The sequence below is a fragment of the Artemia franciscana genome, chromosome 1, assembly GCF_032884065.1.
Source record: "Artemia franciscana chromosome 1, ASM3288406v1, whole genome shotgun sequence".
Lineage (NCBI taxonomy): Eukaryota > Metazoa > Arthropoda > Branchiopoda > Anostraca > Artemiidae > Artemia > Artemia franciscana.
In genome coordinates, this window is record NC_088863.1 from 28,618,345 (window position 1) to 28,644,534 (window position 26,190).

Below are 26,190 nucleotides of genomic sequence, written 5' to 3' on the forward strand. Positions count from 1 at the left end.
GAGTTATAGAGGAAAGTGAGATAAAACAAGTCTTATTTTTCAATTAAAAATATCCACGTGATATTATTTTTTTTTATTTTATTGCAGATAAAGAAACACACTACTCGAAGAACAAATCTTTTTTTATAAAGCACGAATTTCGTTCTGACCTCGAAAAGTTCGAAGAGATAAATAGTACTAACTTAGCATATCTTATCTTAGCTATCATATTTTAGCTACCTTTAGCTTTACTGTCAGATTCCTATCTAATTTGATTTTAGTTGATTGTAAGAGATATCTATTCAGCGACAACCCCATATGTTATATGGTTATGTTCAATTTTAGTTTCTATTCGTCTTATATTTAAATTATTCATTGATGATTTTTTTTTAAAGCTTGAAATACAGTAAAACTTTATTTCTACTCATATTGTGTTTTAACTTTTGATAAAATTGTTTGCTTTTCGTTGGGAAACGTTATTCAAAATAACATATGCAAAAAGAAGGATCTTGTGGGCCTTTGTTTATTAACAAAATTAGCGCTACTTTTGTGCACGAGCGCTCTCTATTAAAATCGATCTTTCCATCTCGCCAAAGAAAAGAAGCAAAGTTTCCCGAACCGTTACTCCATTTTGAATTTTCTGAGGAAAAGTGTGTTTGTTACTAAAATGAGTCTTAAGGTGGAAAATCCCTCAGTCAAAACTGCTGAAGATGATCAGATAAGTCCAGTTCAAAATGGTCGGGGTCGTGGCGGCTCTAGAGGTGGATCTCGTGGAAGGGGAGGAAGAGGCAGAGGGGGTCACGGCCATGGTGGACAGCATGGTGATTCAGATCAAACACCTAGCTATGGTGGCTATGGTGGTCAATCTCGAGGAGGAGCCTCGAAGATGGAAAGAGATGATGTAAGCTTTTTGCCTTAAATTTTTGTAAACATTGATAGACTTTGCTTGTTTTTTTTTTTGCTGCTAGGTCTTATCCTAGCTGAGGGGGAAACATCCCTTGCATTACAGTAGTCCACCTAATTTTGGGTGGATATTTTGATCAAATTGTCTAGATCTATCTCAGGGAATTGTTTAGTTGGCTCTATGATAGATTTTTAGATATTTTTGGATATTTGGAATTTTGGAATTATTATAGAATATTTTTTAGAAGTTAACCTGAAGTATCTAGGGTAAAATTCTAGTTAATTGACTTGCTATCTCAGAAAGGGTTTAGGTTATGAAAATGAAACTTTCAGGGATGGGTCTACAGGCTATAATATGTCCTGGTAAGGTATTTAAAGTACCCACCTCCACTACATGTCAGGTCTATACCTATTGAAATTTTGACAAAACAACATTTTACCTGAATTTTTAATTACTAGCTGCTTTTTTTCTGCCTTTAGTTCTGAAAATGCAATTCCTGTTATTTGAGTAGAATTTTGAGCCATATCAATGTTTTTTTTTCAAAATTTAGGAAATGTATTTGCATATCTTTAAAACCTTATAAAATGGAATTGAGCAAAGTTATGAAGCTGAAAACAACTTTGTTGTTCTTCAATTAAGCAGAAGATCTATTTTGAAATGTTTCACTTTTATAAGACACATATTTTAAAAGGTCAGGGTCCTCTAGAGGGAGAAGGAGTAGAGGTAGTTGCTTCAAAATACCTTCCCAGGTCAAAATTTAGTCTGTAGATTCATCCCTGAAAGTTTTGTTTTCCTAACGTAAACCCTTTCTGAGATAGCAAGAAGTTGATTAACTAGAATTTTACCATATCTAGTCTACCTCCATCTCTTTTCTCTATAAATATCATCAAACTTTTTTTGTGTCATGGCCTACTAAAATACTAGGCATACTCAAATGGGATAGGCTAGGCTAGGCCTATAAGAAAATTCTTTTGAACCCCACTGCCCAATCCAGATTTCAACTGGACTGACATGGTTTAAAAATCTGTTGAAATAATAAGAATTGCCTTTCAAAACTAGTGCTAATTTAAAAGAGATCAAAAACCTAAAATTAAATGGCAAAATTCTATTTTACCTACTTTTGACTATCTTGGAGAGGGATCAGGTCTGGTAAATGAAACTTTCAGTAACAAGAGCTAAGAGCTCATATGGTATGAGCTCTAACAAAATTCTCAGAATCAATAGATTAATTTAAAAGGAAAATCAGAGGCTTAATGCTGGTCAAGACTTAAAATAAGAGCTCTGAGTCATTATGTCCTTCTAAATATCAAAATTCATTAAGATCTGATCACCCACTTGTAAGTTATAAATACCTCATTTTTTCAAATTTTTCCTCTCCCTTTAGTCCCCAGATGGTAAAATCTGGGAAAATGGCTTTATCAAGTCAATTTGTGCAGGTCCCTGACATGCCTACCAATTTTCATTGTCCTAGCATGTCCAGAAGCACCAAACTTGCCAAATCACTGAACACCTCCCCCCAACTCCCTGAAAGAGAGCAAATCCAGTATGGTTACATCAGTTATGTATCAAGGACATTTGCTTATTCTATCCACCAAGCTTCATCCCAATTCCTCCACTCCAAGTGTTTTCCATGATTTCCCCCTCCAACTCCCCCATCTGGTTGAGATTTGAAATAAGAGCTCTGAGATATGAATTCCTTCTAAATATCAAATTTCATTAAGATCCAATCACCTATTCATAAGATAAAAATACCCCAATTTTCAAGTTTTCAAGGAATTCCAGTTTCCCCCTCCAATTCCCCCTAATGTCAAGGGATCTGGTCAGAATTTAAATTAGAGCTTTAAAGCACAAGATCCTTCTAAATGCCAAATTTCATTAAGATCTGGTCACCCTTTTGTAAGTTACAAATACCTCATTTTTCCAAATTACACCCCCCTTCCTAACTCCACCAAAGAGAGCAGATCCAGTCCAGTTATGTCAGTCATGTATCTTAGACAGGTTTTTATTCTTCCCATCTAGTTTCATCCTGATCTCTCTGCCTTAAGTATTTTCTAAGATTTCCAGTCTCCCCCCAACTGCCCCCCCAATGATGCTGGATCTGGTTGAGATTTAAAATAAGAGATCTGAGTTATGAGGTCCTTCTAAACCTTTCAGAGTTAGCCACCCCAAAGAGAGCAGATCCATTCCAGTTATGTCAATCATGTATCTAGGACTTGTGCTAATTTTTCTCAACAAGTTTCATCTCCATCCCTCCACTCTAAGTGTTTTCCAAGATTTTAGGTTTTCCCCTCCCAACTCCCCCCCCAATATCACGAGATCTGGTCAGGATTTAAAATAACAGCTCTGAGGCACAATATCCTCCCAAACATCAAATTTCACTGTTCATAACTGTTCATAAGTTAAAAATACTTCATTTTTTCCAAATTAATAGGCCCCCCCACTCTCCTCAGATGGTCAAATCGGGAAAATGACTATTTCTAATTTAATCTTGTCCAGTCCCTGATATGCCTGCCAAATTTCATGAAGATCCAGTCACTCCTTTGTAAGTTAAAAATATGTCATTTTTTTCTAATTTTTCAGAATTAACCCCCCCCCCCCCCCTTCCCCCCTGATAGAGCAGATCCATTCCAATTATGTAAATCATGTATCTAAGACTTCTGCTTATTTTTCCCACCAAGTTTCATCCCAATCCTTCCAATCTAAGCATTTTCCATGATTTTAGGTCCCCCCCCCAAACTCCCCCCAATGTCACCAGATCCAGTTGGGAGACACAATATCCTTCTATATATCAAATTTCATTGAGATCCGATCACCCATTTGTAAGTTAAAAATACCTAATTTTTTCTAACTTTTCAGAATTAACCACCCCAAAGAGAGCAGATCCATTCCAGTTATGTCAATCATGTATCTAGGACTTGTGCTTATTTTTCTCACCAAGTTTCATCCCCATCCCTCCACTCTAGGTGTTTTCTAAGATTTTAGGTTTCCCCCTCCCAACTCCCCCCAATGTCACCAAATCTGGTTGGGATTTAAAATAACAGCTCTGAGACATGATATCCTTCCAAACATCAAATTTCATTAAGATCTGATCCAAATTAACAGGCCCCCTCTCCCTCCCAGATGGTCAAATTGGGAAACAACTATTTCTAATTTAATCTGGTCTGGTCCCTGATACGCCTGCCAAATTTCATTTTCCTAGCTTACCTGGAAGTGCCTAAAGTAGCAAAACCAGGACCAACTGACAGACTGACAGAATATGCAATTGCTATATGTCACTTGGTTAATACCAAGTGCCATAATAAATCCAGGGCCAAAAATATGCTCTGAGGAGGTATTGTTAAGGTTCCAAGTTAACTCTCTTCTTAGGTAAAATTCTAGTTAATTGACGCTATCTCAGAAAGGGTTTAGGTTAGGAAAATGAAACTTTCAGGGATGAGCCTACAGACTAAAGTATGTCCTGGGAAGGTATTTTAAAGTACCCACCTTCACTCCTTCTCCCTCTAGAGGGCCCTCAAATTTGCCTACATGACAGGTTTAAAACATATTAAAATTGACAAAACAACATTTTACATTGATTTTCTGTTACCAATTGTGTTTTCTCTGCCTTTAGTTCTCAAAATGCAATTCCTGTTATTTGAGTAGAATTCTGAGCCATGTCAATGTTTTTTTTCTTCAAAATTGACGAAATGTATTTGCATATCTTTAAAACCCTATAAATTGGGATTGAGCAAAGTTGTGAAGCTGAAAACAATTTTGTTATACTAGGTTTCACTTTTATAACACACATATTTTTAAAGGTCAAGATCCTCTAGAGGGAGAGGGAGTAGAGGTAGGTACTTCAAAACACCTTCCAGGGACATGCTTTAGCCTTTAGACCTATCCCTGAAAGGTTATTTTCCTAGCCTTACCCCTTTCCAAGATAGCCAAAAGTCACTAAACTAGAATTTGACCAATCTTTGTGTTATTACCCTACATTGTACATCCAGCAAGATGAGCTGGTGATGAGCCTCCTGTAGAACATCTCGCTGGTGGTGTGACATGACCATGGTTTGGCAACCCAGGTTAGCCTGCACTCTGCTTTGACCCAATCATGATCAACTCCTTTCTGGAATACATCTATAGTTTAGGACTAGATGGTGGCAATGTTCATTTTAAACTGGGTAGACACCAGGGCAGGGGTGTCTCAAGGGGATGGTTGCTTGCTCCTCAATTTTTTGGCATTCAGTAAAATTTTTACTGAAGGTGAAAATATCAGTAGAAACAGGCATTGTGGTGAAGCCATGATGCCCATTTCTAATGTTTCTTTTCCATCTATTTTCATTTAGCATGATTCAATGTATGTATTTGATTCCCATTCGCTACCCAATTTATATGGATTTTTTTTATCCCACTAGTTCTGCTTAATTGAAAATTCAGTGATATAACTTGTTCATTTGGTTCCCACTTGTTATTGAATTTGGTAGTTGTATGATAGTAGTTTCACTCATTTGGTAATTTGGCAAGTTCATTTGGCTTCCATAAATTACCAATTCCAGTGGATTTGGTAGTTCTGTTGCACTAGTTCCACCTAATTTTGAATTATGTGGTTTAAGTTGTTCATTTTGGTTCCCTTTTGCTGCTATAGAAGAAATTTGGTGAATATATTAGTCCTACTCATTTGCAAATTAGTTAATTTGACATGTTCATTTCAACTGATTGGACTCCTGTTGCAATTTATTAAACATTTGCAAATTCTGATGTTGTAGGCAGTTAAAAAACATCAAAATTTGGTTGCTATACTTGTCCTAGTCTGTCACTAAAATTATCAAAGTTTTTTCTTGGCTCCTATCTGATCTATAACCAAACTTGTAGAATTCAAGGATAAGGCTCATCCCAGTATTGAATTGCATTGGTTTAGTACTTCCCCTTACAAAATTTGATAGTTCACACCTGGTTCACATTCATTACTTAATTGTATAGTTTGATTATTAGTCTGAACTCCAACTGAGATGGTTAACAGAGAATTGTAGACAAATGTATAAAATGGGAGACAATTCAAAATGTTACATTTATCATTTTGCACAAACACTTAAACCAATTAAGCAATTGATTTTTCATGAAAGTCATTAGGTTATGTAACAAAAGACCTTTAAATGGTGTCTGTTTGTATCCATATTTTATAAGAAGAAACAAATGAGTCAATCACACTAAGCTTGAAAATATCTGGCCAGAAGTCCTCATTTCTTAGAGTCATTTATTTTTGTAAACATGCATGACCAGATATTTCAAGGTTTCTGCTGGAAATTCTCTGTTAACATGGAAATGTAAGTTTTTCCAGAAATGTGAAAGATGATTTGGTACTTGTCTGTTAAACAGAACACAATGAAAAATTAAACTGTAAAATCTGAGAGAAACTGGGTTGGCTTTAGGATTGTTTATAATTTGCTTATTTTGAGTCAGAAAAACTATGATGTATCTATATTCTTATTCAGTACATAACATATAGAGGTGGTTAGGGGTTAGGTATTTAATATGATGGATTCTCAATAGTAACCGGCTCAATTATTGAGTGACCTGGCTCAATTATTGAGCAACCCGGCTCAATAACCAAAACTCTAAAAGATGAAATTTTAATACCAATAGCTACATCAAAAGAATCGCATTTTAATGCTGATTCTAAATATATAAGTTTCATCAAGTTTAGTCTTACCATTCAAAAGTTACAAGCCTGAGAAAATTTGCATTATTTTAGAAAATAGGGGGGAACACCCCCTAAAAGTAATAGAATCTTAACGAAAATCATACCATCAGATTCAGCGTATTGGAGAACCCTATTGTAGAAGTTTCAAGCTCCTATCTACAAAAATGTAGAATTTTGTATTTTTTGCCAGAAGGCAGATCACGGATGCATGTTTATTTGTTTGTTTGTTTTTTTTCCCAGGGGTGATCGTATTGGCCCAGTGGTCCTAGAATCTTGCGAGAGGGCTCATTCTAACGGAAATGAAAAGTTTAGTGCCCTTTTAAGTGAACAATAAAATTGGAGGGCACCTAGGCCCCCTCCCACGCTAATTATTTTTCCAAAGTCAACGGATCAAAATTCTGAGATAGCCATTTTGTTCAGTGTAGTCGAAAAACCTTATAACTATGTCTTTGGGGACGACTTACTTCCCCACAGTCCCCATGGGAGGGGCTACAAGTTACAAACTTTGACCAGTGCTTACATATAGTAATGGTTATTGGGAAGTGTACAGACGTTTTCAGGGGGATTTTTTTGGTTGGGGGGAGGGGTTGACAAGAGGGGGATATGTTGGGGGAACTTCCCATCGAGGAATCTGTCATGGGGGAAGAAAATTTCCATGAAGGGAGTGCAGGATTTTCTAGTATTATTAAAAAAAACAATGAAAAAATAAATATGAAAGTTTAACCTTATAACTATGTCTTTGGGGATGACTTACTCTCCCAAAGTCCCTGTGGGAGGGGCTACAAGTTACAAACTTTGACCAGTGCTTACATATAGTAGGGCTTATTGGGAAGTGTACAGACGTTTTCAGGGGGTTTTTTGGTTGGGGGGAGGGGTTGACAAGAGGGGGATATGTTGGGGGAACTTTCCATCAAGGAATTTGTCATGGGGGAAGAAAATTTCCATGAAGGGAGCGCAGGATTTTCTAGCATTATTAAAAAAACAATGAAAAAATAAATATGAAAAGTTTTTTTTTCAACTGGAAGTAAGGAGCAGTATTAAAACTTGAAACGAACAGAAATTATTACGCATATGAGGGGCTCACTTTCTAATACCCCGCTCTTTACGCTAAAGTATTTTTAGTGATTTCAACTATTTATTCTACGGCTTTTGTGATTCAGGGGTCATTCTTAATGAATTGGGACAAAATTTAATCTCTAGTGTAAAGAGCGAGGTACTGACGAGGGGTGAACCCCTCATATATGTAATAAAAACATGGGAATACAAAAGTTCGTTACGTAAGCTAATTTATAAGTTACGTTTATCTTGTACTAATAAAAAATTCGTAAAAAATCAAAAGTTCTAGTTGCCTTTTTAAGTAACCAAAAAATCGCAGGGCAACTAGGCTTCCTTCACTGTTCCTTTTTTTCTCAGAATCATTTGATCAAAACTATGAGAAAGCCATTTAGCCAAAAAATAAAAAAATAAATAGACTTGCAAATTTCGTGTTAATTATTCCTCTGCGGAGAGACAAAATCAAAACATGCATTGATTCAAAAACGTTCAGAAATTAAATATAAAAACAAGTTTTTTTTAGCTGAAAGTAAGGAGCGACATTAAAACTTAAAACGAACAGAAATTACTTCGTATATGGAAGGGGCTGCTTCCTCATTAGCGCCCCGCTCTTTACGCTAAAGTTTGACTCTTTCTCTTAACTCAACATTTTAAAACAGTAAAAAACTTTAGCGTAAAGAGCGGGGCGTTGAGGAGGAAAAGCCCCTTCCATATACCAAGTAATTTTTGTTCGTTTTTAATGTCGCTCCTTACTTTCAGCTAAAAAAACATGTTTTTTTTATTTAATTTCATTAGGATTAATCTAACTTCACTTATTGGGTGTGTTCAACAGACTGTTCAACAGACTAGTACCAATTATTTTTCACCCAACTGGCAAGCAACTTGTCAATCAAGTTATTTATTGATTTAGTTTTAAAGAAAATAAATTCAAAAGCAACTTTATTCCAGCTTGCTAGGAAGTTTTACCATTCTATATTACTATTATTTCATCTCCCATTTTATCTGTTCTATGAATTTTTCCACTCCCCTGTAGTGTGTTAACTTACCAGGTAATGGTAAGTTTTAGGTCAAACTTGCTGGTAAGTTTCAAAAGTTTAAGTTTTTGATGAACAAAAATGTTCTCAAGTGGAACAAATCCAGCCCTAAGAGAGAGACACCAGTTCACTAAAATCTATCATAAAATTGTTTCATTTATCAGATTCAATGTATGAGTCATACCCTTTGAGCTTATGCTGATATTGCTCTGTCAGACTACCTCTTTGTCATATCCCGCTTGAGTAAAAAAAAAGAGAAAAGGGGGATATGTGATGAGTCAGTCAGTCTGAATAAATATGACATTCATAGCAGAGGTCAATTTAATGGTGAGTTTTTGACTTTTGACTAGCCATTTTTAAGAAGAGAATAAAATAAATCAGTGGATTATATATCCAGCTTAAATTCAGGTAGTAAGGCCTATTAATAAAAAAAAATTCTTCTAATCTAGCATCACAGTGGTGACAAAGCAGCAACTAATGCCCAAACATAAATCTTTCCCATCATGCCACTAGATTTTGAATTATTTCTGGTTGAAGCATTGGTATCAGGAGGTTTCCACAAAATCGAATTGAATCTTTTCTTTGGATTCTCGGTTTTCAAATGGATACTTGTGCTGGATCTTTCCAGTGTTTTGACTTTTTAACTTATTTTACAATCTTAGCCAAATTGATCTTGAATATTATCTTATTTTTATCTTATTTCTTATTATAATTGATCTTATTTTATGATCTTGAATATTATGATGCACAGAAATAATCCATCCATATGAAATTTGCTGCTGCACAAACACATGATGATGGGGTCTTGTGAAAGAGGGAGTGATGCAGAATTTGAAAATGTCAGCATAGATTCCAACAGTTCTGACAAAAGTAGCTCTAGTCAACTTCAATTTGCTACAGCAGCATTTCCAGGAGACTGTACCGTTTTTGCCAGTCTCAAAGGCCAAGGAAAGGAAAATCCACAGGTACCTAGAAAATAGGAGGATATTCGCATATGATCCCACCCTGGCTGCAACTACTCTACTGGATCTGTTTTTGGTACAAACTCACTGACACAGGATGAGTTTATGGATGTAGTAAATTTACCAATTTCAGAAGGATGATGATTCATTTAACAAAAAATCTGAAGCTGATCTTGTTGGGGTTTTGAACACAGAACTATGTAGCTACATCTCCAAAAGCGCCCATTTTCCAAATCATTATACTTTGAGACTGCAAAAGCTGTCAAATCGGCATCTTGTTAGTGGGCTGTTTTTTTTGTGAAATCGGTGCTTATGGGAGTGGCTGTAAAAATCTCAACAATTTGTGTTACTGCAGCTTCCTGTGACAAATTTTGGTCAGGTTATGGACTAGTACAGACCATAACCTGACCAAATTATGGTCTAGAAACCACATCAAGCATGAAACTGAACAAAATTCTAATGATCCATCAGTCACTCAATATAAAAAAATTAGCATTGCTGTGGAACTTTACATGTAAGGCTGGAAGGGATGTTCATGATGCCATCATATCTTTCTATCAAAACTGCATCGTAATACTGGAGATGGTCTGGTGGGAGACAATTTGCCAGACATAGCATGTGAAGATGCACCAGATGAGGAGGAGGAGCAGACACTGAAGCAGCTCTAGCTAATCTCTTATAAAGAATTATCTGAAGCCTAAAGTGGATTTTTTTTATAATTTTCTCCCCTGTGTAAATTTAGTAGGAAAAAAACAAATAAAATGGTACAAAAATAATATTTTTTCTTATCAATCTGTCAGAGAACAGAGAATATTTTTTTTTAAATTCATGAGTATTTGAAACTTAACACTTATGTAGTAACTTACCAAAGTTACCAGTAACTTATTTGGTAAGAGTAAGTTTAAAAACTTATCAGTAAATCTTGCACACTACTCCCCTTTCAAAGCTTCTTACGAATTGAAGTTACCATCCCTTTATCCTTCCCAAGTTAGGTGTTAAACACCTTCGAAAAAAAAGTTGTTGGACTGTGTTATTGTCAGTCAATTGGCCAATTTGAAACAGGTTTGAAAAGAAAGGTGAAGCAGAGTTTTGTGCACAGTTAAATTTCTTTTGAGTAATGAACTCATGGTTTTTGAAATTATCTTGGATGGTAGTTGTCCTGACATTTGCTTTGAAGTATCCTTTGAAGTGCCAATAAGAAGCATAATATTTCTGTAACCAGACCCAACTGTACAACCGTCAAATGCTGTGAATGTGACACTAAACTAAATAGACTTTTAAAAGGTCATGTTCATCATATTCACAATGATATTGAAGAAGCACCAAAATGTGTGGTTGTGCTGTTGTTTGTAGACCTGTTTACTGCATCAAAGAAGCAAATGCGATATGATAATATTACAGTCACTACAGCTTTCGCCAGTCAGAGTATTTCTATGGTAATAGCTACCTCACCAATTTCTAAGGCCCTGCCACTGCCTGATAATGCCATAGTGAGTTAAGGTGCTGGCTTATATTTTCAGGCATGAAATCTCTTTTTATACATCCTTACCATTCCTTGTTCTTTTGATCTGTCATCACTTTTCATATTTGCAAATATCAATTTGCTTTGTACTATTACATTTGTGTAAAAAATAATTTGTAGCAATGAAATTAGTAATCAATTTGGAGAATAGTCTTGTCCAAGTATGTTACAATTTATTAGATCATCAGTGCATTATTGAAAGTTAAAGCTACCGCCAATGATCCATCAGTGGCTGGCGTTTATCAATGATTCAGTAAAATCTACAAAGTCTGCCCCCCCCCCCCCCGAATGAAAAGAGGCTCGGGATGGCCGTGCACCAGGGTCATTCAAAATTACAGATGCGGATGTACAATGGCTTTGTCCTGCTTCTTGACTACTCACAGTTTCCTGGCTATGAAAGTGAAATCTTGCACAACACATTATCTGTTTAAACAAAGTACAAGAAAACTGTTTTCAGCTTCACAACTTTGCCCAATCCCAATTTATGATGTCTTCTAAGATCTACAAATACAGACTTAGAAATCAAGGAAGCATGGTAATATCTTTCCAGGGTATATTTTTGGCCCTGGATTCATTACTGAGATTTTCATCTTCCTAACCTAACCTAACCCCTTCCAAGATAGCAAAAAGTGGCTGAACTAGAATTTTACTGTGGCCTTTTAAAATAGTTCTATAATATGAAAGTGAAAAATTATAAGAGCTATCTTTGGCTTAAATGAAGTACAAGATAACTGTTTTCAGCTTCACAGCTTTGCTCAATCCAAATTTTAGAGGTTTCAAAAATATGCAAAAACATCTTCTAAATTTAGGAAAGCCACATTGATGTGAATTTCATTTTCAGAACTAAAACCAGAGAAAAATAAGCCGATAACTGAAAATTAGGTAATATGTTGTTTTGTTAAATTTCAATAGGTAATAGACCTGTCAAGTAGGCAAATTCTATTTTGGTAGGTTTGGATCTGTCATGAATGTTATCTTCTGAACCCTAGAAATGTAAAAGGATTCAAATAGGCCTCATTGGCTTGTAAACATGATCAGATTCTAGTTAATGGGTAATGTAATTGGTAATTTAAATAATTCTGACTTCATGTAAACAATTCAATATTTATATGAGAAGCCCAAGTTCTCTGCACCTAGAAAAGATAGGAAGATCCTTGGCAACCTGTTCACCATGGACTGCTACATTTGTTTTTATGAGATAAATGAGCTTGGAAACAACCTGTACACACACCAGAAAATTTTGCTTTCTTGCTTTGGGATCCCAAGTATCATCATTTCTGACAACAGCCCCCAGTTCTATTCTGACCTCTTCCTACAGTTTGCAAGGGACTGGGGTATTGATTTCAAAACATCAGTGCCAAACTACCCGAAATGAAATGGCATCGCAGAGAGGTCCAACTAGACAGCTAAAGCACTCATCTCAAAACAGAAATGTCTGGAACAGAACTAGAGTTTGAACTCCTAGAATGTAGGAACACTCCAGTGGATGGTTATGTGTCACCTGCTCATGTTCTCATGGGCAGAAATCTATGTAGTCTCTTGCCATGTACCTTTCAGCTTCTGTCGTCGACAACAATTGACTATGAAGACACTAAAATTGACTTCAGAAGACACTATACCCAAGGAGCTAGTCAAAAAATTATTATGACAAGTATGCCAAAGAGCTCCCACCTCTAGTAGTTGATCAACATATCAGTGGTCAACTGAACAAGAGGACATGACAGCCTGATATAATCACAAAAGACAAGAACTGCTGCAACCTTCGCAGCACCACTATTCTACCAGCATCCAAGCAACTAGAATCTGAGCAAGCAAACTTACCCCAAAATGGTATCAGCATCCAACTAACCATACCCCAAGAGACCCTGTCAAACAATTGGCGTGACCCACATGCTGCAGCAACGCATTCACCATTGCCCCCTTGGTAAATGGGAATTATCCATGTACAGAACCAAATTCAAATCACGTCAATATACACAAGTCCTGGTAGTACAGACGGTTCCAGTAAATATGCCACATTTGTCTGTAAGAGTTGTATGCCCATGAAAGCAGTTGAATCTGTAGTTCAGAAGAAAAGGAATTTTAATTAGGCAAAAATGCATTACCTCAATATACGTTGAATGTAACAAGACAGTATACTTAATTTAAGTGACAAATTATTAAGTATTGCATCAGTATAAAGTGTATGTTACAAACAGTGTGTCACATACACTACATAGTGGTCACATCTTAAGTGATAGTGACCATTTTATAAACTGTTACTTAAGATAACCTTGTAACTGTCATCTTAAGTGACAGTTTGCAAAGTGGTCATCGTTTCCTTATATATTGTTTATATTTACTGCAACAGGGAAAGAGGAAAGATGTAAAAATCTTCCTATTTTTATCTAGGTGCTGCAAACTTAGGTTTTCAACATAAATTTTGAACTGTTGACACCATAATTCCCTCATTGGCACTTTCGAAACATAGTTTTTGCTGCCACGAGAAAAACTAACACATATATTTTTCTGCTAGCCTATATACTGAACTGCAAGAAAACTAAGTCTGTAATCATAGACGTTTTGGCTTTAGACTATAACATCCAGCATGTTATTGACTTACCCCAGATTCTTCAATGAAACTTTAAAGTCAACAATGGCAGGCACTCCACAAGGAGCTATCCTTCTATGCCTGCAGAGAGGAATTTGAGGTGATCTAAGGAAGATGTTTCTATTAATAAGATTTTTATGTAGCCATTGTTTGTCATATTTTCAAATAATATGGTAAATGTTTAGTGGTTAACCACTTCTAAAGTAGACATGTTAAATAAACAAAATAGTACTATTGAATTCTTTGTTTTGTGCTTTTTCTGAATGTCATTGGTCAGTTTTCCAACAATGGTTCCCTTCTCCCTGATTGTACAAGATATTTGCTTACTATTTGTCACTTGTTTTAGGAAAGAATTAATCATCAGCTTCAGATGATGCAAGGTCCAACAATTGATCTACCTCCTAGAGACAGAACTGAAGAAAAAAAGTTTGGTGGAAGGAATCGTCTATATATTGGAGGTCTTACCTCTGATGTCTCAGAAGAGGAAATTAAAGAACTATTTGGAAAATATGGAGAATTTTCTGAAATGTTTTTGAATAAAGAGAAGTTTTTTGGATTCATTCGTTTTGTAAGTACACTTTTCATATTTGGGCTAAAATAAGAATTTTTCCATATCCTCTTTTATGGTTACAATTTTCAAAGAGGATTTGATGTTACTGATGCATTCAATTAATTTGTTTTTCATTTACTTATTAATTTTTGTACTTTACTATCTTATTGCTATCTAGACGTACTATCACGTACTTTACTGTCTATTTTTGATATTGTATTTTTATATTTCATGATGGCTGAGTGATATTGTTAATTATAATCCATGACCATGGCTGTGGTTTTATTTAATGGTCCCAAGCCAACCTTCTTCTTTTTCCCATTGTATCTGTTTTACACTTTTGTATATTATCTATGCTTAAAAAGTTGAGACTTTCATCATAGTTTTACGTGTCTACAAGTCATAAATTGACTCCATCATTTTTATTTTCCTGGTTGTATCATATTAGCTAAACACCTTTAGGGATTTTTGAGATTTAGCACATTGTAGAAAACTGAATTTTCTATATACTCAAAACCAAACAAGTTGTGTTACAATAAATTAGGCAAATTGACGATTATAATTAATCTGATGGAATTCGCTATGAAGCCCCAGTGTGATGCAAGCACATCACCTGTTAAAATACTATTACAATCAATAAGTATAATATAATTAGAGTAGTAATTTAAAATTAAGACGGTAAACGTTAGATAATTTTTGGAATTTTTATCAATGGAGAGAATGAATGTGCACGATTTCTATGTTTTTTAACTTTATAATTGAAAGATTTATTAATCATCCCCCTCTAAGAAAAACAATCTAAAATGCTCTTGACTGCTTGTCAATCCGAGCAGGAAAATCCAATTCGTTTCAGCCCTGGCAAGTGGAACAACTAATTTGTCAATTACCTCCCCTACCCTGTGGTAGCACATTGGATTGAAGCTTTGCTTGGCAATAGAAGGCCCAGTGATTGATCCCCACTGCAGCAAGGTTGAGCCACTGGCTTGTTGCTTGTTCCTGTAAAAAAGACCTAGCAACCAAAACATCCTTTCGACATATTATGTGCCAGTAATGGCTAAGGAGGATTTTAATCCCTTTTTCCCTCTCCCCTTCTACGTCCAATGTCTCAGCTGTGGTTTATGCTTGTCCTGTTGAGCCTGAATTATGGCTTGAACAAATTAAGATATCGTCTTGGATTCTACATTGTATTTTGAAGCACAGTGTGAAAGATATTATAACACATTCAGTGGAACCAAAATACCCTCTTTTGCAAAGATAGTCTTCCAACATACATTAGTAAATCATAAATCATAATATTACACATCACAATATTAGGAGAAATTTAGGATAATATTAGCTTAGTAATAATAGTGATTAGAATTGAAAAAGAAATAATTTCAATAGAAAAGAAATATGCTGTGGTTAAATCCCCTGTCGTCCTCAAATTTTTTATTTAGTTTTTGCATTACAGGACTACCGAGCAAATGCAGAGAGAGCAAAGCTGGAGCTGGATGGGCAGATGAGAAAAGGGAAATCTTTAAGAATTAGACTTGCTCCCCATCAGGCTGCAATTAAAGTGAAGAATCTCTCCAGTTATGTAACAAATGAACTTCTGGAAAAAGCTTTTTCAGTTTTTGGCGAAGTAAGTTCAGAATCTTGTGTGTTCTTTTTTTCTAATAATACTGTGAAAAATATTCCACTTTAAAAATATCTGTAATTTTCTTTACTTAAACCATTAAAGCTGTGATACTGTAGTTTGTTCCTGAACAACTTTAACACTGTCTTCGAACAAACCAGCTGCAGTTTTTGTTTTCTCCCAGGCTGCAGTCCAAGTCAGAATATTTTTTCCACTGTTAAATTTTCATTTTTGGAAGCCTGTGAGGTACGGCAAACACCTTAATCAACAGACTTGAAGTCCATTCTGACTTTGAAGCAAGTCCAATTTTCTATGACCATTTGTGGCATATCAGTAAAATCTAGTGACGAAAAATTATCCAAATTTAACAAGGGCAGTTTTTGCACAGGTATGTGCAAGACTGTCTAAAGCTAAGGGATCAAACCTCATTGGAAAACAGATAGCAACTGATATTTTCATGCAGGTTCCTCATTAACCGAATGCAAGAATGACATATTGATTTATAAGACTATTCATTGGTCTCAACCACCATACTATTAATGGACTTAAACAATCAGCTTAAGCACTATTCGAAATCAAAGATTAATTAACTATTGTATAAACTCCAGGAATCATGCTATTTCTGCTTGTAGTATACAAAATTTTAAGCTATTATGCCAATTCCAGAAATTGGTGTGTGATTCTAACACTACCTGGACTCCTTCGGATTTGTCTGCAAAATAATAATCTGCATGTTGCCCCAGGTTACACAAATTCAAGCTGCATAGAATTACCCAAAATAATTATTGTTCAGATGAAAAAAAGGTTCTAAAGGTCTTTGTTTCTATTCTACAAAAGTCATATATTATTCCTTGCTTTCATTTGTGCATGTTTTTCAAAATTCTAGAGATAGAGATATATATCTTCAGTCGGCTTATCTAAGCTGGTTTATTTGATGTATGTTCCACAGGCTGCAAAGCAATAATTTTTATTCATTCAAATTTTAACTTAGCTATTCACTTTCATTAGAAAAACTTATTTTTTAAAAATTAATAAAGAAAAGTCAACTTGTCAAAGTTATTGCCAATTTCGTCCCATGGAACTGGTAGCAGAAGCTTGATAAGAAGGAAGAGCTCAAGGAGAAAGAGCTCGATAAAATGGGCGGCACACAAAATAGCATGGGACCGCATTCAAGAATCTCATAGTCCCTAGTTGGTCCCTCTGTACAATTGGGGCTTGTATGAATTTATACTTTCCTACCCTGTGAGAATATAATACTTATTGGCCGGTACAAATAATTGCGAAGCTTTTCACCTGCCCATAATCTTGTAATCAATAATTAATACTTCTACAGTGCAAAGTTGTTGAATTATTGGAATGATTTCACAATTGTTTATGCTGCACTGAAAATGACGTGGGATGGCATTGAAGAATCCCATAATCGAAAATCCCATAGTTGGACGTTATAAAAGAGCTTGTTAGGGAAAGTTTAGCATGCAATATGATATTTATTCTCGATTTATACTATGATATTCTTGGGTTATAGAATTTTTGTCTGATGCAACTTCTTGCAAACCTATTAATTAGCATTCACCCTTGTCCATTTACTCCTAGCCAAGTTGAAAAAGAAGGAATGGCAGTCCTTCCACCACTTATGGAACTACAAAATGAAGAAAAATATACATAAATACAGAAAACTAAATTCTTTGATAGGTAGTTCTATTGTTTCTCACTGTGATTAAAAAAGGTGGTTCTTGCTTCTCACAGTAAGAACAACAAGTCTGGGTTTTGAATAAAATTGACACTAGATATGAGTGATAAGAGCATAAACAAAAATCATGTTTGAAAGAGGTAGAAATAAGGGGTAGCCCTTGGGTACCTCAGGTACAAAACTAAGCATTACTTGCAATTTTTAAAGAGATTTCATAGTTAGATATCCAGGCTCTTAATAAAGTTAACACCATTTACGAATGATAAGATCCAAAAAGCATTTGAGTTCCTCAAATACCATACCCTAGACATTATTTGTACGGTTTAAAGAAATGATTAAGGTTAAATATAGTTGAGAATAATATTTTTCTGTGGGCATAAGACACGGCAGGGAAGCCATTTAAAACTACTTCTTTCTTTAATTTATTAATGTTGTTAATGTTGCAATTATAATTGAGACGGAAAATATGATTAAAAACCTAGAAAAACATGCAACACGGAAAAAAATAATAAAGAAAAATAAATATATAGCATATGCTAACATTGGAATCACTGACATTTCAACAACGCTGGTCAGATCTTTAGGAGAAGGAGGAGGCGACTGTATCAGGATTTTTCTAGAGATGGCTGTATTAATGTTTTAAATGAAAGGGGCAAAGTAAAAAAAAGTACATTTTTTGACACAATTTTTCATATTTCTCAGAAACAGATCCTTAGAAACTTTTTATTTGGGGGGGGGGTCTTCCTAAGTGTAAGTTTGTATTCAGGTCTATAGCTGCTAAACGTTTTTAGTAAAAAAGCCATACAATTCCATTGCAGATTTTGATTATGATGCACCAGTCAAAGGTCAATTATTTTTGTCTTTCTTGACTATTTGTTTTCGTTAATATCTTTTGAAGATGCAATTTAAAATAAAATTAATTTTCATTTAATTTCGTGTTGTGTATGAAAAAAATCACTGTTTATAAAAGAAAGTTGTTATATTTTCTATAAAATTATTAACTCGTAATCCTTTTTTTTCAGATTGAACGAGCTGTTGTATTTGTCAATGAGAGAGGATTTAGTACAGGAGAAGGCATTGTTGAATTTGTGAAAAAACCTTCCGCTCAGGCAGCAGTTAGGAAATGCAATGAAGGATGTTTTTTCCTGACATCGTAAGTGTCAGTTTTTTCAGTATTTCTGGTTTTTAAATTAAGCCATCTCGATGTGATCTTAAAAAAAGGGAAATACTTATAGCCTCATAAGTTTCTAGTGAAAAAAGGTTAAAACTGTTAAGAGTTGCAGACATAATTTTATATTCCTGTTCCAATTAGTGAGAAAACAAGTTAATAAGGAACAACTTAGTGGAAGCACCTCAAAAGAATTCAAATCCACATTTCTTACTTCTTTGCTATTGAAAGTAAGTGACCGTATATGATATCTTGGCAAAACTAACCTGAAAAGAACCTGATAATTGTGTAAATTAATATGTAATATCAGGTACGACTTGGTTGAATCTTAGTCAGATTCTAGATCATGGCCTTTGTATGATTGCCATAGTGATGACAAAATGTTAGAATATTTTGCGATTCCGATATTATAATCCTCCTTGATAGTCTGAATTCTAAGGTAAATGGAAAGTGATCCATGGTCACTAAAATTGAGTTACATTTAGTGATGCTGTGAAAGCCTCCTACCCTAAAGAAACAGGTCATTTTTTATGGCACTTGGTATTAACCAAGTGACATATAGCAGTCGCCAATTCTGTCGGTCTGTCGGTCCCGGTTTTGCTACTTTAGGCACTTCCAGGTAAGCTAGGACGATGAAATTTGGCAAGCGTATCAGGGACCGGACCATATTAAATTAGAAATAGTCGTTTTCCCGATTTGACCATCTGGGGGGGGGGAGGTGGGGGCCCGGTTAATTCGCAAAAAATAGAAAAAATGAAGTATTTTTAACTTATAAGCGGGTATTTGGATCTTAATGAAATTTGATGTTTGGAATGATATTGTGTCTTAGAGCTCTTATTTTAAATCCCGACCGGATCTGATGACATTGGGGGGAGTTGGAGGGGGAAAACCTAAAGTCCCGGTTTTGCTACTTTAGGCACTTCCAGGTAAGCTAGGACGATGAAATTTGGCAAGCGTATCAGGGACCGGACCAGATTAAATTAGAAATAGTCGTTTTCCCGATTTGATCATCTGGGGGGGGGGGAGTAGGGGCCGGTTAATTCGGAAAAATAGAAAAAATGAAGTATATTTAACTTATGAGCGGGTGATTGGATCTTAATGAAATTTGATGTTTGGAATGATATTGTGTCTCAGAGCTCTTATTTTAAATCCCGACTGGGTCTGATGACATTGGGGGGAGTTGGAGGGGGGAAACCTAAAATCTTGGAAAACACTTAGAGGGATCGGGATGAAACTTGATGGGAAAAATAAGCGCAAGTCCCAGATACATGATTGACATAATCGGAACTTATTTGCTCTCTTTGGGGTAGTTGGGGGGGGGGGGGGAGTAAGTCTTAAAAATTAGAAAAATGAGGTATTTTCAACTTACGAACGGGTGATCGGATTTCAATGAAATTTGATGTTTAGAAGTATATCGTGTCTTAGAGCTCTTATTTTAAATCCCGACCGGATCTGGTGATGGGGGCGGGGAGTTGGGAGGGGGAAACCTAAAACTTGGAAAACACTTAGAGTGGAGGGATCGGGATGAAACGTGGTGGGAAAAATAAACACAAGTCCTAGATAGATGATTGACATAAACGGAACGGATCCGCTTTCTTTTGGGTAGTTGGGGGGGGGGGGGTTAATTCTGAAAAATTAGAAAAAATGAGGTATTTTTAACTTACGACCGGGTCATTGGATCTCCATGAAATTTGATTTTTAGAAGGATATCGTGTCTCAAAGTTCTTATTTTAAATCCTGACCGGATCTGGTGACATTGGGGGAAGTTTGGGGTGGGGAGACCTAAAATGATGGGAAACGCTTAGATTGGAGGGATTGGGATGGAACTTGATTGGAAAAATAAGCAAAAGTCTTGCATACGTAATTTACATAATTGGAACGGATCCGCTCAATTGCGGGGGGGGGGGGGGGGGTAATTCTGAAAAATAAGAAAAATGACGTATTTTTAACTTACGAAGGAGTGATCGGATCTTCATGAAACTTCATATTTAGAAGGACCTCGTAACTCCGATATCTTATTTTAAATCTCAACCGGATCAAACGTAATTGGGGGGGGGGGGGGTAGTTGGGGTGACCGGAAATCTTAGAAAATACTTAAAGCGGTGAGATCAGGATGAAACTGCATGGGAAGAATAGAAACCTGTCTAAGGTACGTGACTGACATAACTGGACCGGATCTGCTCTCTTTGGTGGAATTGGGAGGGGGGAGGTGATTTTGAAAATTGAGGTATTTGTAACTTACGAAAGGGTGACCAGATCTTAATGAAATTTGATATTTAGAAGGATCTTGTGCTATAAAGTTCTAATTTCAAATTCCGACCAGATCCTGTGACATTCGGGGGAGTTGGAAGGGCGGATCCGCTCTCTTTGGGGGAGTGGGGGCGAGGGTTAATTCTGAAAGATTATAAAAATGAGGTATTTTTAACTTACGATTTAAGAAGGAAACATGTTTGAGAAGGAAGCATGATAAGAAAACAATTTACAATATGCATAACAATTGTAGCAAACAGATTTTGCATGGAACCCCCTATATTTTACCTCCCCCCCCCTTAATGTGTAAATATACAGTCGAAATTATATATTTCCCCTCTATTCCCCCAATGCGTCTCTCTTGTTTCATACCTTGTACTTATTAATTGAATTAACTGTTTAAAAGAACAACCGGAAAACAAGTGATGGGTGACAGAATGCATTGGTTTTATATAATTTGGACTATATATTTGCTTTTTAGGGGAAGGGGGGTTGGCGGTAAAGTATAGGGGGGATCCATGCAAAAGGTGTTTGCTACAGCTATTGTGCGTATTATGAAATGTTTTCTTAACATGTTTCCTTCTCTAGGCTTATACCCCTAAGCTGTAACTATTGCTGACGAAATTGGAATTCCCTAAGAAGCAAAGTCCTGCGGATGTAACTGTTCCAGTCATCTATGCAGTCAGCACAGTAAAGCGAAAATATTTTTACACTGTGACAGTCATCAATGATGATTTCACATTCATGAACTTAGCTATTGACTTTTAATTAGTTCCCAGTCCTTTGGGCACAGACAACGCGGGTTTTAATGCGCAATTTAAATACGTATTTAAAACGTTTTCCATGAATTTGATGAGCAGAAATGGAAGTCATTCAAGAATCTATGTCAAAAGATAAGGATAAAATTGTAACTGAAGTGTATGAAAAAATTCCTACCTATAAAGAACGGTGTCGATAATACAAAAGGGTAAGGTAATAATTTTTGATGTTATTCTAAAGTCTGGTTTATAATAATTGCCAATAAACAAAGTACAGCAAATTCGATAACTCTAGTACCGAGTCTAACTTTAGGTTCTGACCTTCTCACAAGTGCCAAATGAGCTCTTGGCTCTTCCGACCTCGTACCATATGAGCTCTCGGCTCTTCCGACCTCGTCACAAGTGCCATATGAGCTCTTAGCTCTTGTTTCATTTTGTTTTACTCAGCTTTTAGTTTGGTTATTAAACCTAGGGAATTAAATTTATGTATGTTTAAATTGATTTTTGTTTTCAATCTTCTTAAAAAAATCTCTACGCAAATTTCACTCTTTTACTCTTTTTTTCTAAGTTTGAATTTCTTATTATATCCCTTTTAATGGTTACATGTTTAACAGCAATGTAATTATTTAGAGGGGGTGTGTATCCCCTAATTTTTTTGGCCATACCACCCCCAAAGATTTCGAAGAATATCTTTTAGTATGCTTATTGAAATACGTATTTTCTTGGCATTTTCATTGAAATTTTGGAAAAAGCAACAAAATTGTCGCCTTTGGATTTTAAAACGACAATCCTCCAAAATTTTTGTGAACTGACGTACTGCTTCACAGTATATTAAAACACTATCAGTTCTCTTAAATAATTTGTGGCAAAACTCTAGATCCAAAACAAGTTTACTTAGTTTAATCTATCTGAAGCGCCATTTTTAAGTTATGTGTATTTATAGCTGTGCCTTGATCTATATCTGGTCACTGAATACACTTGTATCTTATGATGGGTAAGAGAGATAGAAAGAGAATCCTTATTTGACTTTATTATTTTTCCCAGCCTTAAGTTTCAGGGTTATCCTCTGTTCTATTTTTCTCATTTAAGCACAAGTAACGGTCTCCAAAAAGAAGGTCTTCTCGTTTTCGGAATGATCGTCAATTTTAAGAAATTCTAAGGCTCAAGCCATTTTTGTTAAAATTTTATATCGTTGTATTCCATTCCATTTTCCATTTCATTTTGTGTATGATTTTCTGTTGGATCATGATGATCACTTTCTAATATTCATGTACCTATTAGATTGTGTTTACTGTTTTCTCGCCTCATTCACTCGTGCATGGGATCTTAAATGGTGTATCAAACCTTCATTATTTTTTTTTATACTAATTGTCTGAGATGGGTTGTATAGTTCATGCTTAAAGTTTTACTTAAGACCCACTTCCTAATCTCCAAGGAAACCTTGAGTCCCCAAATTTGGACTTTTTTCTAGAAGAATTGATTTTGGTTTTGTTAAAGTACACATTACTTGGTGGACTTAGTCTGAAATTCATGTGCTATTTTGTGTTTTAGGTCCCTCAGACCAGTTGTTGTTGAAGAATTGAGTGTCGTGGATGATGAAGAGGGATATGGAGAGAAAAATATTCCAAAGAAAACTCAAGATTATGTCAAAGAAAGAGAGGTTAGTTTTCAAATATTGAAATTAGTATTCAACTTTTGTAATTCTTATAATCGACAGTACTCAGTCGTAAATTGTAGAAGAAAGAAATAAACTATGAAGAAACTACATTTTTGTCTGCTAATCAGAAGCTCAGATATTTTGAGTCCGTATTGGCTTGTTATCTGCGTAGTGTAGACCTGCTAGGCATTACAAAACAAACTTTTTCCTTTCATTTTAAATAGCTTGGATTAAACGGTTAAGTTGACACTCCATTGTTTCGTTCCTTGATCTTGATCGAAATAGATTGATTTACGAATCAGTAAGAGAAAAACTGATTTTTCAAATAAATTGATTAATAAAAATAAATTTGTACGAAACTGAATTTTGTTTAGGGATTTAACTAAAGTAATATATAAGAAATTATAAAATTGTATCTTGATGTAAGCTATCCAAATGTAGCTTAATCATCTTCCGTCGATGAAAGATAAAGTCTTACGGGTGGAGTATATTCTATGCCCTTTAATTATTCTATTTCGTGTTAACATAATTTGTTTCTATGTCTTGCGCAGTTTTTCGAAAAACAGGAATTTGATGGTGCCCTCCATCCCTAACTTCAGCTGTGAATAGTATCTTCAATTCTGTTCTCTGTGTCATTGAATTTCAAGTTCTTAATTTTACAGTTTCTGCGGATTTGATAAAAAAAATAATAACGTTCCTACAATTGCATTTGGGATTTATAGTTGGTTTCAGTCTAATCATTTCTTCTTTCTTTTTTTTCTTGGTGTCTATCAGTCTATCATTTATTCTAAATATTTTGTCCTTTTTTAAGGTTGGTCCACGGTTTGCATATCCTGGCAGCTTTGAGTATGAGTACGGTCTACGATGGAAGCAATTGCTCGAGTTGTATAAGCAGAAGACTGAAGCAATGGAAAGAGAAATGAAACTCGAAGAGGAAAAGCTAATAAGTCAAATGGAACTGGCGAAATACGAACATGAAACCGAAATGCTTAGAGAACGTGAGTTTTTCAACACACTATTAGGCACATCTTTGTATCAATTTGGGCATTTTGATGAACCCGATGCCCAAATTGGGCTTCCAAAAAAGTGACATTTTTCCTGATAAGTCAGGTGTTATAAGTAATTTTCAAGCTAAGAAGTGGACCATGACTTTTGCAAATTAGAATTATCAATAGGCAAAAATATAATTACTACTTATGCGTGTGTTCAAACATGGGATTGCGAAATCTTGGCGATTTTCTCAACTAAAATTATCTATATTTTTCATAAAATTTACATGTTCCCTGTTCATATTTCGTCCTTGCCTCTAAGTTCCTACATATAAGCCTGCAGTCATTTGATTAGTTAAATACCTTTTCTTTGCAAACTTTAGAAGTAATTTGTCGCCCTGATGCACTTCTTCGTTATGGTTCGAATCGCTTGGCTTAAGGGCCTCAAAGCTCTCTTTTTGGTATGTTTCATTAGGATTAACATACTTCACTTCTTTGATGTGGTCGCTATAACACGTAGGTACCCATAATTATTACCAGACTATTTAGTTGACATATCCCAATAAGGAATTTAAAGGACAAAAAGAACCTAACCTGGAACATCTACAGTAGTTTTTCAGCTAACCTAATTTAAAAAAATGAACCAAAAATAGCAACAGGTGAATCTTCAGCAGGTGAGTTCTATTGTAAGTCTTGAGCAGGGCTGTATCCATAATTTTGTTTGGGGGAGGGGGGGGGTAAAAACGATTTTTTTGTATAAAATAATTTTTTCGGGGGGGGGGGGGAGGGGGTACAAAACGCATCAAAACTTTGTTTGTATTCACTTTTGTTAGGTTTTTTCGAGTTGGACAAACATTTCGGGGGGGGGGGGTCAAACTCCGCTAAACACTCTGGATACGGTCTTGGTCTCGAGATATTCTCCTCCGTATCCATCTGATTTTGAAATTTGCCCCGCAAACACTTTTGAACCTATTCGGTTTAACTTGAGATAATGTTTGGACCCATTTAGTTCTGTGGTGTGGGGATAATTGTATACAGTTCGGAGATTTGATATGTTTATTCATCTTCTTTTAAATGAATTATTTGCGAGTGAGAATGTCCATAAATGTATATTTCATACATTTTATTGAATATTTCATTCAAACATTCAAACGCTTGGCTTTCATGTTTGTGTCATTGGTTTCTTGTTTGTGTCATTTAGCTCTTTTGTCCTCAACAAAATCTCTCTTACTTTTATCTTCCCTTTCTCCTATCTTCCCTTGCATAATATTCGTTTAAGTAGATCTTTTATGTCGTTTTTTTTACCTATCTTCCCAATGCTCATAAATTAATTTCATAAATTAATTAATTAATTAATATATTAATCAATCAATAAACATAAATTAATCAATGCTCATAAATTAATTAATTTCCCAATTGCTCATAAATTAATGGGAAATATTGCATTGTAGAACTGCGACAGCGTGAAATGGAGCAAGATAGAACGAAGAGACAATGGGAGATGCGTGAACGTCAATATTTGGACGCACGCAGGGTTGAAGAAGAGATCGTTGGTAGAAAGCAAGAAGATTTACAGAGTAAAATGAGAAAGCAAGAAGAAGATCTGCGAAGAAGGCAACAAGACAATTCTATGTTCCTTCAGGTATTTTTATTATTCTATTTATTAGTGGATTTGCCTTGGATCAAATTAATGTTGAGCCCGTTGGGTTAGCAGGATTCATGGACATGCTTATCAATTATAATGACTGTTGCAAGGCTGTTTATTGATTCATGTATAAATTGATTTTAC

General features: G+C 35.4%; 1 protein-coding gene across 8 annotated transcripts in view; it reads left to right on the forward strand.

Moving 5' to 3' along the window:
• The first annotated feature begins 564 nt into the window (after positions 1–564).
• Positions 565–26,190, forward strand: part of LOC136028048 (hrp65 protein-like) — a 155,370-nt gene continuing 129,744 nt past the window's right edge. For 5 of the 8 annotated variants that reach the window (XM_065705666.1, XM_065705688.1, XM_065705674.1 and 2 more), the window contains exons 1-7: positions 566–880; positions 14,071–14,292; positions 15,725–15,895; positions 18,602–18,732; positions 23,307–23,415; positions 24,224–24,410; positions 25,853–26,043. In XM_065705666.1, coding sequence (XP_065561738.1) covers positions 647–880; positions 14,071–14,292; positions 15,725–15,895; positions 18,602–18,732; positions 23,307–23,415; positions 24,224–24,410; positions 25,853–26,043 — 1,245 coding nt within the window. In that variant the 5' untranslated portion in view covers positions 566–646. Of the gene's footprint in view, positions 881–14,070; positions 14,293–15,724; positions 15,896–18,601; positions 18,733–23,306; positions 23,416–24,223; positions 24,411–25,852; positions 26,044–26,190 lie in introns of all 8 variants that reach the window. The other 3 variants (XM_065705644.1, XM_065705656.1, XM_065705650.1) reach the window with 1 other exon arrangement.